At 52.1% G+C, this 13,017-nt stretch overlaps 1 protein-coding gene across 4 annotated transcripts in view; it reads right to left on the bottom strand.

Moving 5' to 3' along the window:
* The window catches only part of NRDE2 (NRDE-2, necessary for RNA interference, domain containing), a 48,843-nt gene that overhangs the window by 6,325 nt on the left and 29,501 nt on the right, over positions 1–13,017 (bottom strand). For 2 of the 4 annotated variants that reach the window (XR_008550395.1, XM_054691648.1), the window contains exons 8-14: positions 12,233–12,353; positions 10,086–10,261; positions 7,109–7,495; positions 4,645–5,615; positions 3,455–3,593; positions 770–841; positions 219–389 (exon numbers count right to left, since the gene is read on the bottom strand). Coding sequence is in view for 3 of the 4 variants with exons in the window: in XM_054691648.1 (XP_054547623.1) it covers positions 264–389; positions 770–841; positions 3,455–3,593; positions 4,645–5,615; positions 7,109–7,495; positions 10,086–10,261; positions 12,233–12,353 (1,992 nt within the window). In the remaining variant the exon portion in view is untranslated. Of the gene's footprint in view, position 1; positions 390–769; positions 842–3,454; positions 3,594–4,644; positions 5,616–7,108; positions 7,496–10,085; positions 10,262–12,232; positions 12,354–13,017 lie in introns of those variants that run through there. The other 2 variants (XM_037503714.1, XM_054691645.1) reach the window with 1 other exon arrangement.

The raw sequence follows: 13,017 nt of genomic DNA, 5'->3' as shown, positions 1-13,017 counted from the left end.
CAGAGGAACGGGAACAAATGAGCTGACACGAGCCACTGTCGATTAATTTCATCTCTATGTACATACATATACATGTTCACATATATAATATGCAATAAGCCGCGTTTGTGTCCCGTACACACAGACAACGCCTAAGGTGAGACTGCTAACCCAGGACACAAATGGTCAGGAAAGGAGCTTCCACAGCAGAGTTCAACACAGGCTAGCACAGGTGTCACCTGTCTCCTGCATGTTGGCTCCGCCGCGGCCTCAGTGGCGTGGCCCTAGTCCTCAAGCAGAAGCTCCAGCTCCTCCACTGGCAGGCGCACCCGTAGCTCCTTCTCGGTCATCAGGTCCAGGATCTCCTGCATCTCGTCAGGGAAGTGCTCCACAGCGTCCATGTACAACACCTGGGCGAGAGCACCGCCAGCCTCGTCAGCCAGCTGCCCCCCTCCTGCCCCGACTCAGCAGCCAGGCTTGCTGCAGGAACGACACTGGACTCACAGGGTACAAGTAAGCACCTCAGAGCTGAGGCCACCTCGCCAAAGTGGTGGCAGGCATGACAGTCACCACCAGTTTGAGTTCCAAACTGATCTGGGCTCTGCCAAGTAGGGTTGGCTAAACACTGGGCAAATGTTGGGAACACTGCCCACAGCAAGGCCCCTGTTGAGACTAGCTCTGTGCAGGGAGGGGGTGTGCCCCGCCCCCAGTGACACAGGGACAGGCAGACACTGGGTGGACTGAGGCTTGGCAGGAAGCACCGTGGGAATCTTAAGACATTGGAACTCACCTTTGCCCAGGGACAATTCTGAAGCGCTTTGTAGAACACACCTTTGCTTCTTTCTTTATTTCCTAAGGAAACCTGCAGTGAGGGGATAAAAGGCAGAAGTGAGCTGAAAGCTAAGGGAAGGCTAAGGCTCTAAGAGCCACCATGCACTGATCCACACGAGGGCAGTCCACGTGGGCACATCACCTGCTTGTGGGGCCTGGGTGCGCGCACCACGGTGAGCTCGCAGGGGCCCCTGCTGTGTTGCACCAGTTCCCCTCCACTGACAGGCCATGGTGACCTTTACCACTTCTCTATCCCCCATGTCTCTGGTACTGACAGTACCCGAGCAAGGCCATTAGCGGTAGAAATACGTGTTTAAACACTTGCAATTTCTAAAAACTCAGAATTGCAGAATTGCTCGGAACTGCTGAAGCAGTAACCTTATTAAACATACATTTGTGGCCAGGAATCTTAGTCTGAGGGTGCGCAGACGTTCAGCAGGTTGTCTCTAGTATAAAATCACACCCGCTGTGAAGCTGCAGTGGCATGGGGGTGTCCCCTGGGGTCTCCTGCAGGCCCCGGCAAGGGTATCTGTCACTGGCTGGCAGTTCTTCCAGGGAACCACAGCCCACTGGGCAGCTCCAGGTTGGTGGCATCTGCCCTGCTGTGAATGGGCACAAGGGGAGTTCATGAGGCTGAAGTCTGTTTCTAGCCTGTTCCCAGACTCCCCCGAGTCTCCCAGTAGAAGCCAGCTCCTCCCGCCAGGGGGCAGGTGCAGTGTCCAGATGTCAGCTCTGCTGCTCATGGCCTCCCCCCTTCCAGTACTTTCAGACTCATGCAAAAATTTAACCTTGAATTTAACAAAATGAAAATCACTGATGACCTGAATAAAAATATTTCAGTGGAGAAAAAAAATTCTGACTTTCACAGTCATCAAGACTGACCTTGGGCTGTACCAGGCATCTTGCTACAGGCAAGGCTTAGGCCTTCCCCATTCCCTCTAAGCTGAGCCCACCGTGAGCCAGGGGACTTGACCTTCCCTCCTGGTGTGAGCCTCAGCCATCCTGATGCCAGTCCTCTGACCTGATACCCAAGGAACCAGTGTGAACGCCACCTTCCTTTGCCAAAATACTTCAATGTCCTAAGACAGATTCAACTTTCTTCCTAATTTCAAATAAACACTGAACACTGTCCTTCTCAACCACTGCATTTATGAGTCTCACAGATAATCCTGGAGCCCAGCAAGCCCAGGTACCTAAGCTGGCTGGCCTCAACTGAGAACTCTGCAATGTCCCTCATCCAACCAGAGCTGCCTCTGCTACACCAGGTGCAACCTTGACCTTAACTGTTGCTTTCTTCCATTCAAGATCTCATGTTTTAAGTCACACCTGTCATCTTTTCCCTCTCACTACAGCAGTGCTTCAAACAGGAAGAACAGCTCATGAGTGTTACCCTGGCACACAGCCTGTCCTCCTTCCTCATCTTCTAATTCCCTCACTTTAAGAAACCATGATTCTGGGCCTCCCCGGTGGCGCCAGGGGTTAAGCACAGCACTGTGAAGCTATCCGTAGACTGGAGCACAAGTTTGATCCCCAGCCGGCCAGGGAGCTACCCACATGGCACGGCAGGCCTCTCCTGTCTTGTCCGCTGCTCCCCTCAGCAGTGTATTTCGGTCAGTCTGCCTGTTCTGTGCCCCACTCTGTCTCTGGTGAATCCTCTCACCACCATCCCCCCACTCTGACCTGTCCCCCAGCTCTTGTATGCATAAATAAATAAATCTTTTTTTAAAGGGTTTTATTTATTTTGTATGCATAATCTTTTTTTAAAAAAGATTTTATTTATTCATGCATATAAGAACTGGGGCACAGACCAGATGTGCGGGAGGGTGAGAGGATTCACCAGAGACAAAGTGGGGAGCAGAACAGGCAGACTGACCGAAATACACTGCTGAGGGGAGCAGTGGGCGAGACAGGAGAGGTCTGCCATACCATGTGGGATTCTCACCAGCCGGCTGGGATCAAACCGGCGCTGCAGAAGCTGTGGACAGCTTTACCGCACTGCGCTCAAGGGCCTATGCCACCAGGAGAGGCCCCAAATAAATCAATCTTTAAAAAAAAAAAAAAAGAAACCATGATTCCTTGTAAAAGTCCTAAATCAGAGCAGAAATAAAACCAATTCCACAGCATACCCGTCTCTCCCCTAGCGTGGTGACTGGGTAAGCCTGTCTCCTCAGGCAGACAGGGAACATCTCAGCAGAACCGAGAGGACACAGCGAGAAGGAGCAGAGCTGCCAGCATCCCTCTCCAGGTGAACCTCTAACTGCACCAAAGGCCATTTCCAGAGTGAAGTGGGAGCTGAGATTGACACTAAGGCCACCTTTTTGTCACACTGAGCCCCGGAAACTGAGCAAACAAGACCCACCTGAACACAGGCGCAAGTCTCTGGAAAGGCCTCAGGTTCCAGGCCTCTGCCCAGACCAACCGCCCAGGGACTGCTCCTCGCCTGCTCCTACTACATCCCAAGTGAAAAGGCAGCTTGTGAGCCTCTCCCGAGTGCCGAGAGCCATGTGTTATTCCTGCAGGGTTCTGAAAAGGACTAACCAGAGCCAAGAAGGTGTGAGGGTGAAAACAGTCCCTCCCAGCTTTCGCCAACGCACACCTGCACGTTCTCACTCTGAAGGAAGAGCAAGTCTCCACCAGAACTTACCAAAAAATTCAGGTACATCCTCCACAGCAGGGGGCACTGGCTGGCATGCTCGCTCCGCATGGCGTTTTCAAACAGGCCTCGGATCCGGTGTGTTAGGCCGGTCTCGGGAATTGTGGCATAGACCTCTTTACCATCGACCCTGCAAGACAAGGCTTGGTTAGCCTTGAGACACGTTCTCGCACCTTCCGTCACAGGAGAGACACACATCAGGGATGACAAATGTCAGAGACGGCTGGATCAGAGCACGCCAGGGGCTGAAAGGTCAGGGCGGGGGTATGGCGTGCAGGCGTGATGTGATGCCTGAGGGTCGGGAGGCAGCGTGCAGGGCTCCGGCTTCTGTACCTCGCTGAGTCTGCCTGGGCGTCACACACACATACTTTGTGTCTGTTGTCTTTTAAAAAATAACCTACTCTCTAAAGCTTCAGAACGCAAAAATCTACCTCCATGGGAAGAAAAGAGCTTTCGTTTTAAGGTAGGAATAGTAAGACTCATATTCAAAAAGAGTGAAATACCATTCAGAGACCATTCTGCCCTAGCAATTAATTCAACGAGAAGCGACAGCGAAGATTCCAGAAGGAACAAAGCGATGCCTAAGTGAGTGATGTTCCCCAGACTCTCCTGTAACCGAGATACAAAAATGCATCCAAAGGTGACTTTTAAAACCGGACACGGGTCACCAGTAGTAACACTCAGGCTGGTAATTCTGCTCTCAGGCCTATGCGCTTCCCTTCCTCACCGCTCCAAGCAGCCCTGGGAGGGGCTGGTCATTCCATTTCACAGAAGGGGAACCCACAGGCGCGCTGGGTCATGTGTCCAGACACTCACAGCTGGTGAGTGAAGATCTGGGATTGGGATCCAGACTCCACCCCTGGAGCCTGTGCTCTGACCACTGTGCTTTCACGACAGCTGCTGAGCTCCCGGGCGGCCTGACAGTCACCACCTCGGGACCATAAGCAATGCTCAGGACCCCAGAAAGCGTGGCCTTGGGGACACAGCCACGAGGCCCCTGCTCAGAGCTGCTGCTACCCTGCATGTCCCCGGTGCTCTTTCAAGATGCTATCACACACCCCCAGGCCGCTGTTCCCGGCACCGGACCCCGCGTGTCCCACAGTCCTTAGGCGGAGCAGGATGGGGGGGAACAGGGTTTCCTTTAGGGAAAAGTCCGTGGACACCGAACCACCTGTGATTACCTCTGAACCGTTTCCACCAGTCTTTTCCTCATTTTCTCGGCTTCAATAGCAAACAACCACGGCTCCAAGGGTTTGGCAGACCTGATGATGGCATCAAAGAATCTTCTGGTCTTACTGGCACTGTGGGACTTATTTTGAATCTGTACATAAGACCTCCAAAGAAGCTGGTTGTCCGGATACAACTTTAAAGCCTCTGAGAGCGCCTCACGCAGCGGCGCCAGCGGGTACACGCTGACGGTCATGTGGAAGCGGAGCAGGCTCGTGTGCAGCAGCGTGAGGGGTTCCAGGTCACGGCTTAGACTCGGGGGGCTGGCACTCGCCACCAGGTCACGGTCTTCGGGGGAAACTGAGTCCTTCAGTTTGGCAAACACTTGCTCATACACACGCACAGCAGCATCTATGCCTACGGTCAAATACTGGAAGAGCATAAAGCACTTGGCCACACTAACTAGGCGGCTAGAGGAGCTGCTGGGAGCGGGATCGGAGCCACTGGGTGCCGGGTCGGAGCTGCAGGGAGCCGGGTCAGAGGCAGAGCCCTCGCCCAGACAGTCCTGCAGTGCGTGCTCGTAAGCCTTCCGGGCTTTCAAAATGTGCACGGCCATGACCTGGCCGGCGTAGGACCCGTAGGGGCCGCTCTCCGTCAGCCTGGTCAGTATGTGGACAGCTCGGGCCGTGGCGGCCCTGCCTGCGTCGGGCAGCAGCTCCGCCTCCAGCTCCGCGTAGAGGAGACTGAGCTCAGCGAGCTCGCAGTCCTTCAGCCCTCTGCCCCCCGCCAGGCTGAGCGCTGTGTCAAAAACTTTCCTGGCATCCTCTGTGTTGCCCAGCAACCACTCCAGATGTGCGTACTGCTTCCAGAGGCAAAAATTGTTACGATTTTCTGGCTCCTTAAGGAGATTCTTGGCTAGTTTTTTGCAGTTCTTTCCTTGTGACTTTAATCTCTTCTTGTTTTTAGTGCGCAGGCACCAAACGACCTGGAGGGAAGGAGGAAAGAATGACGCCAGCTGCTCTCATCTTACTGGAGCCCCGTCACACTGTCAACTCTGGAAGGCCCCCAAGCACCGACATGTCTTTCCTCTGGCACGTCTGGTGAACACGGGGGCTCTGAGCTGGGAAACACATCAGGGCTTTGCCAAGAACACAAGCGTCCCCAAATGAACACACCCAGGTTTCCACCTGCTACTAGACTCCAAATTCCTCTCTGACGACAGGGGCCCCGGGCTCCTGAGACACCACCGCCATGACACGACCCGCGTGTGCAACGTGTCATGGCGCGGCCAGAACTTTGCGGGTTAGAGTCAATATGAACTGCTGAGGGCAGAACAGTTAGCAGGGGGCAGAACAGTCGATCCTAGATGGTTTCCAGCAGATGGATCTAAAGAGCAGGCTAAGTAGCTTATTTTACCTGTCTTAATAAGCCCCGAATCCTCTAACCCTGCCGAAGCTTAAGCTCAGTTCTTAACACTGACAGCTCACGCAACCACAGACGGCGGGCGACACAAATTCAACAATATCAACAGTTAAAGGCGTCAAGGAGAGGGGCTCACTCCTGCTCTCCTCCCCCTGCTCTCCCCCTCCCCCTGCGCTTTCTCCCCCATCTTCTCCTCCTCCTCCTCCTCCTCCCCCTGCCCTCCTCCTCCTCCCTCTGCCCTCCTCCTCCTCCCCCTGCCCTCCTCCTCCTCCTCCTGCCCTCCTCCTCCTCCCCCTACCCTCCTCCTCCTCCCCCTGCTCTCCTCCTCCTCCCCTCTGCCCTCCTCCTCCCCCTGCCCTCCTCCTCCCCTGCTCTCCTCCTCCCCCTGCTCTCCTCCTCCTCCCCCTGCCCTCCTCCTCCCCCTGCTCTCCTCCTCCTCCCCTGCCCCCTCCTCCCCCTGCCCTCCTCCTCCTCCCCCTGCCCTCCTCCTCCTCCCCCTGCTCTCCTCCTCCTCCCCCTGCTCTCCTCCTCCTCCCCCTGCTCTCCTCCTCCCCCTGCTCTCCTCCTCCTTCCCCTGCTCTCCTCCTCCTCCCCCTGCTCTCCTCCTCCTCCCCCTGCTCTCCTCCTCCTCCCCCTGCTCTCCTCCTCCCTCCCCTCTGCTCTCCTCCTCCCCCTGCCCTCCTCCTCCTCCCCCTGCCCTCCTCCTCCTCCCCTCTGCCCTCCTCCTCCTCCCCTCTGCTCTCCTCCTCCTCCCCCTACCCTCCTCCTCCTCCCCCCTGCTCTCCGCCTGCTCCCCCCTGCTCTCCTCCTCTTCCTCCTCCCCTTGCTTTCCTCCTCCTCCCGCCCTGCTCTCATCTTTCCCCGCCCTCTCCCTCTGCTCTCCTCCTCCTCCTCCTGCTCCCCCTGAGCCATTCACAAAGAGCAGCCACACACCAGGAGAATTTCGGGCCCCTGAAGGAGGTGATGCTGTGGCCAGTCCCCCGAGGAGCCCTAAGGCCCGCAAGCCCATTTACAAGCACTGACACGATCAGTCAGGAAAAAGGCGGCCGCAGTTACCTTTGCAAGCTCGTACCGCAACCAGGAGAAACAGAGCTGAGAACTCTCTCTGCCTGAAAACAAAGGCATCACAAGGTGGAAGAGGTTGCGGATGAACTCCTCGCCTTCTCGATTGTGACCCCTGGTCCAGCGCCGGCAGCCCAGTGGGTCCGTGCGGCCCACACAGCTGACGCCGGAAAACGAAAGGCTGAGAGAAGTCAATGGCTTTTCATCGTAAAGTCCACTATCAAAGATGCTGCTCTCGTCCATGGCCAGATAGAGGCAGGAGGCCGGGGGGCTGAAGCCAGAGGGCACGCCCAGGAACTGTAGGAAGGCCATGACCAGCTGAAACTGCAGATCCCGGCTGCAGAGTCTGATCAGGGATTGTCCAATGTCATCAAACAGCACCTGCAATGCAGACAAAGCAAAGGGACCAATTCAGGAGCTCAGTTTCTTTAATGGAACAAATAAGAAAGCCTTTGTAATTTTTCCCAGTAGGAGTACTAAGAGTCAACACTACTTAACTTAAATTTTAAACAGGCAGGAGCTAGGTTTTTTATGAAATGCAAAAAGGCCCAGGGTCTCCAGGCAAGCTGGAGAGCCCCAGTGCTAAGGGCAGCCTCCCACTTCCCACAGAAAGGAGAGAGAGCAGGATCCTCCTGTATCCACAAAAGATCTAGATTTGTATCCACTTCTGAAAACACACAAAACTGCTTTTGTAGTTACTTTAAGTTTCAGCTGTGAAAATTTAAACTTTAAGATGGAAGATAACTTGACTAATTTGTGGTTTCTTTGTACAAAGTTGTTTCAGGAAATGAAACACATGTTTGAAGACAGATAAAGAGCAACGAGGAAAGAAGTAAACTAGAGAAGCAACGGACCATGTGAAGAGCAATTATAAGAGCCATTACTCGCTGTCTACGTTTGCAGCTGATTTCCCACGATCACTGGGAGCAGGAGGCGGAGAAGCCTGCCCTTTGTCTCGAGGTGCTGTTTATCGGTTGGTTTTTTCTGCACTCATCAGAGAGGAAATCAAAACATGAGCACAATAAAACCAGACCGCCTGGGCCTCCAGCACTAATCAGAAACATCAATTAATCAGAAAGTTCTTCTCCACCAGGCTTTGCTTACACAAAAAAGCTAAGTGACAAATTTCTCATAGCAGTAGGTCTGCTCCAGAAATCAGCTTCCGGGAGACTGCCAGCATTCTGAGCCTGGAGAGCCAACTTCTTTATGAAGGGTCACCACTAACTATTAAAAGCCTCAAACGTGGACCTCCCTGGTGGCACAAGGGGTTAAGTTCAACACTATCAAGCTATCAGCAGCCACTGCAGCACAAGTTCGATCCCTGGCCAGAGAGCTAACCCACATAGCACAGCAGACCTCTCCTGTCTCGCCTGCTGCTCCCCTCAGCAGTGTATTTCAGTCAATCTGCATGTTCTGTTCCCAACTCTGTCTCTGGTGAATCCTCTCACCCCCCACACCTCTGGCCTACTCCCCAGCTCTTTATGCATAAATAAAATAAACCTTAAAAAAAAAAAAAAAAAAAAAAGACAAGCCTCAAACACCCCACTCTTCCCTGAAAGATCAGTTTCAACCAGGAGAAGGAGCTCAGGTGCAGACTCACCTGGCGAGAAACACTTCACTGTTCCGGTTTCCCTAGAAGCTGACCCCTTCTTCCAGCCCTTCTTTCTCTTTTCCAAATTCTCTACCCCCTAATTGTCCCCAAGAAGGTAACCCCTCTTGGGCCTCCCCAGTGGCGCAGCGGTTGAGCACTGGGTTGCGAAGCTGCCCACAGCCTCTGCAGCGCTGGCTCGATCCCCGGCTACTCCCCAGCCACCAGAGGAGGGTCCCACATGGCGCTCAGACCTCTCCTGCCGCCCGCTGCTCCCCTCAGCAGTGTACTTCGGTCCTTCTGCCTGCTCTGCTCCCCGCTCTGGCTCTGGTGAATTCTCTCACCCTCCCGCGCTTCTGACTGTACCCAGTGCTTGTATAAATAAATAAATCTTAAAAAAAAAAAAATTATAAAAAAAAAAAAGAAGGTAACCCCTCTTGCTCCTCCTCAAATGTTCCAGGCTATCTGGGGCCTTCACTTGTGCTCATCCCTCTGCAAGAGCTCCAGCATCAAAGAAGGATTCATCCAACATCCAGGATTGTAAAGTGCGCACTCACCACAGGAGCAGCCTGGTGGAGGCACTGGTGACACCGCAGTGAAGAAAACAGGCAAAAGCCCCACCAGCAGAACAAGCAACTCGAGGGGAGGGTCTCAGACTATAAAGCACACCAACGCCAGCGAGGCTATTGTTGTAAAGAGGGCTCAGTCTGTACCTGTAACACCTACTGAACAGTATGGCTGACCCTGGTGCAACTGGGCCAGTTCCCAGTACTAAAATCAAATCTTACTTCATTTACTGTAAAACTTGCCAAGCTGCTGGCTCCAGAACACAGAGGAGCCTGCGGAAGGCTGGGTAAAAGCCAGAGAACCTAAGTGCTGGGCACACACGGTACTCAATAATCCGGTTCCTTCCCCAGCAAGACGCGCTCTGTACCAAGCATCCCAATATGGCCTCTACATTCAGGCCTTCCTGACTGCCAGTCAGACCTACATATGCACCTTTGAGGATCCAAGAATGGAGGTGGGAAATGGATTTTCCACCCTGAGCTTTCAGGCTTCCACCTGAAAAACTAGCAAAAACCTGGAAGATAGTCTCTGGAGGGTGACCCTGGGAACCAGGCCTCCTGCTCGGGACAGGCACTATCTAGTCAAGTGCATGAGGCTCCCCTGTCACCAGGGGACATGACATTCTACACTGGTATTCAGTGTAATATTCTACACCGGTGTTCTGGACGTTTCCAGAGAAAGGGACAAGAGCAGCAAGCCTCTCCTGGGCCAGGGAAGTGCTCAGAATGCTGGCAACTTTCTGCTGAATAACCAAAATAGGAACAGGGAGAAGGCAAAGACCCCATGGCTGGAGAGCCTCCTGGGGGGGGCACTTGCCTGTCTCTCTGGATCCTCACAGTCTTCCTCAGTCTGCTTCTTGGCTTTATCAGGGCGCCACGGCCGCCAGTGCCTCTGGTCTCGGGACCGCTCAGCTGCGAGCCAGATCTGCCACTTGGGCAGTGTCTTATCTCTGATTTCCTGGTCTTCATCTTCTGGTTCATCGTCATCCTCATCTAGACAAGAATGAAAACTTCAGCTCACCTAAGCAGCAAATGAAATGACCATCGAAACCCATGCCAGCTACTGGGGTGGGCACCTGTTTTGATACGTGGAATGTCAAGATGAGAAGGACCTGTGCCAGTATCTGGGTGCTCAGTGACATATAGGAAATCTCTCCTAATCCATCAAGTAGCCAGGCAAAGAACAGAATGGCTGGTGATTTTTAATGCTATCACAGCAATTAAAATGGAAGTGACACATATTCTAGAACAGCACTGTCCAACTTCTGAAATGATGAAAATGTTCCTGAAACTTTCATCTCATTTCTAATATGGCAGCCACTAGTCATACGTGACTTATTGGGGACTTGAAATGTAGCTAGTAAACAGAATTTTTAAATTTTATTTCATTTAAATTATTTAATTAAAAGGCACGTGTTGTTAGTGGCTACTGTGCTGGACAACTCAGCACTGGAATGCTAAATGACATTTAATGACAGCATTGGTTACCTGTCAGAAATTTTAGCTAGTGCCCTTATACCTATAGTCGCTAGAACTTCTAAAAGAAAAATCAATTCAAGATATTCTCTAATTTTTCCCACTCTGAATGTTCTGCATATTTCTGAATATGCAGAGAGGAAGAAAAGTCTAAATTTTCTGTAAAGTTCAGTATATAAACAGGGTATGTATGATAGAACAGCTACCCAGAAAACAATTTGTCAGTTTCTTTTTTAAAAAAGATTTATTTATTGATGCACACAAGAGCTAGAGTGTAGGCCAGAGGTGCAGGGTGCAGGTGGGGTGAGAGGATTCACCAGAGACAGAGCGGGGAACAGAACAGGCGGATCTACTGAAATACACTGCTGAGGGGAGCAGCAGGCGAGACTGGAGAGGTCTGCTGTGCCATGTGGGTAGCTCCCTGGCTGGGGATCAAACTCGTGCTGCAGTGGCTGCAGACAGCTTCATTGTGCTGCATCTTAACTCCTTGCGCCACCAGGCAGGCCCCCAGGAGTTAGTATTTAATGTCAGTTTCAGTTGGGGAGGATAAAGCTGAGGAGGTAATGTGGTGATGATTGCACAACAGTGTGAGTGGAGTTTGTCACTGAATGGTATACTTAAAGAATGGTAAATTTTATGTATATTTTACAATGAAAACATTTTTGTTAAAAAAAAAATCATTATGCCGTATGATTCCCCTTACGTAACGCTGGTGAACCCACACAGTACTAGAGATGGAGAGCAGATCAGTGGTTCCCAGGGGTGGGTCGGGAGGTGGAGATGACTAGAAAGTTCCAGCATGAGGCCAGGGGGAGGGAGCTGCACATGTGGTAAAACTGCTTGGCACTCGACACACACACATACACACACAATCACAGTGTCCAGCGGACGAGCCTGGACAAGCTCTGCAGACTGGTTGTGACCCTGCAGGGAGGCAGGAGAGGTATGCTGCGCCACGTGGGTCAGCTCCCAGGCCGGGATCAAGATGGAACTCAGGCCATCACAGTGACTGTGCTGGGCTTGACCCCTGTGCCACCAGGAGGCCCCCTATTTTATAGTATTTCTAAAAGACAAATATTTTTCAAAGGCTCTGTTATCTGTACATTGCCAAGGAAAACAAAAGTCTGCCTTAAATACACACTAAAATGGGGAGTGGGGATTAGTAACACTATTATTTCTCTAGGAGCAACCTATAAATGGAAAAATGACTTCCTCGTTAAAGAAATCAAACTGTCATGGCATTTGTACTGAAGAAATGAGGGAGTGGGCTGGCTGCTTTCAAGACTCTAAGGGGAAGAGGCAGTCTATTCTCCCAGTATAGCTGCTTCACAGATTTTTGACATTTTGAAGTCTGCACAATGTTCTTAAGCTACTGATAAACAGCTTATACACACAACAAAGAATCATGGAGAATGGAAAACAAACTCCAGAAGAAAAAGGCACCTGCATCCTACCTGGGAGGGATGCGCCGCCCTCACAGGGCCTTACCTGGAGTGATGATCACCCAGCCACCGCGCTCCTGCTGGTGCATCCACGCTCTCCAGCCTCGGGCACCCTTCTCCCCAGCCCGGGGCTCTCCACTGTCCCAAAAGGGCTCAAAGAATTCCACCTGTACAGGCGGAGAGCTAAAGGTTAGCCGAACCTGCACAAAACTGCTGAGTCACTGGGCAAAGTAAGTGCTGTCAACCTGAAAAGGGCTTATGAGTCTTGATATCTTTCTTGTCATCTGTCTATGTACTTCATAGACACGATACACACCCCAAAACAGATACAGCAACTCTCTAGTCTGTATGACAGCCCCCCAACCCTATGACACTTATAACCTTGAGTGTGAGCTGCACCTAGTTATGTCTAACAAACAGAACGTGGCCAAGGGACTGGAGGACATTTCTGAGATGGGTTATGAAGACCCGCCAAGGTCATCACAAGGGCAGGCTGCTGGACAAGAGTGGAGTGTCTAGCCAGAGACTGTGCTAGTTCCCCTAAAGTCATGTGGTCCCCTAACACCCGAAGTGATGTTGTTTCCAAGATCTTTTTAAAAGAAAGAGGATCAAACTGTAACAGAGACACACTCAGCTCTTACAGGCATAGCTGCCCCGCAACTGTTTCCAACACCTAGCACAGCTGCCTAATTCATTGTAGGGACTCAATAAATGCTTGTTGGCACAAAGCTGAACATGCCATCCACCGACTAAAAAGGTCTGCACCAAGTCCATGATCACACCCTCACCTTCCCTTGCTTGGGCATTAGATCTGCCATGTGTGGTAGCCAG

Source organism: Talpa occidentalis, unplaced genomic scaffold (genome assembly GCF_014898055.3).
Source record: "Talpa occidentalis isolate TD23 unplaced genomic scaffold, MPIMG_talOcc4v2.1 talOcc4.11, whole genome shotgun sequence".
Taxonomy (NCBI): domain Eukaryota; kingdom Metazoa; phylum Chordata; class Mammalia; order Eulipotyphla; family Talpidae; genus Talpa; species Talpa occidentalis.
Note: the sequence above shows the minus strand (reverse complement) of the source record. Positions and strands in the feature narration are given on the sequence as shown.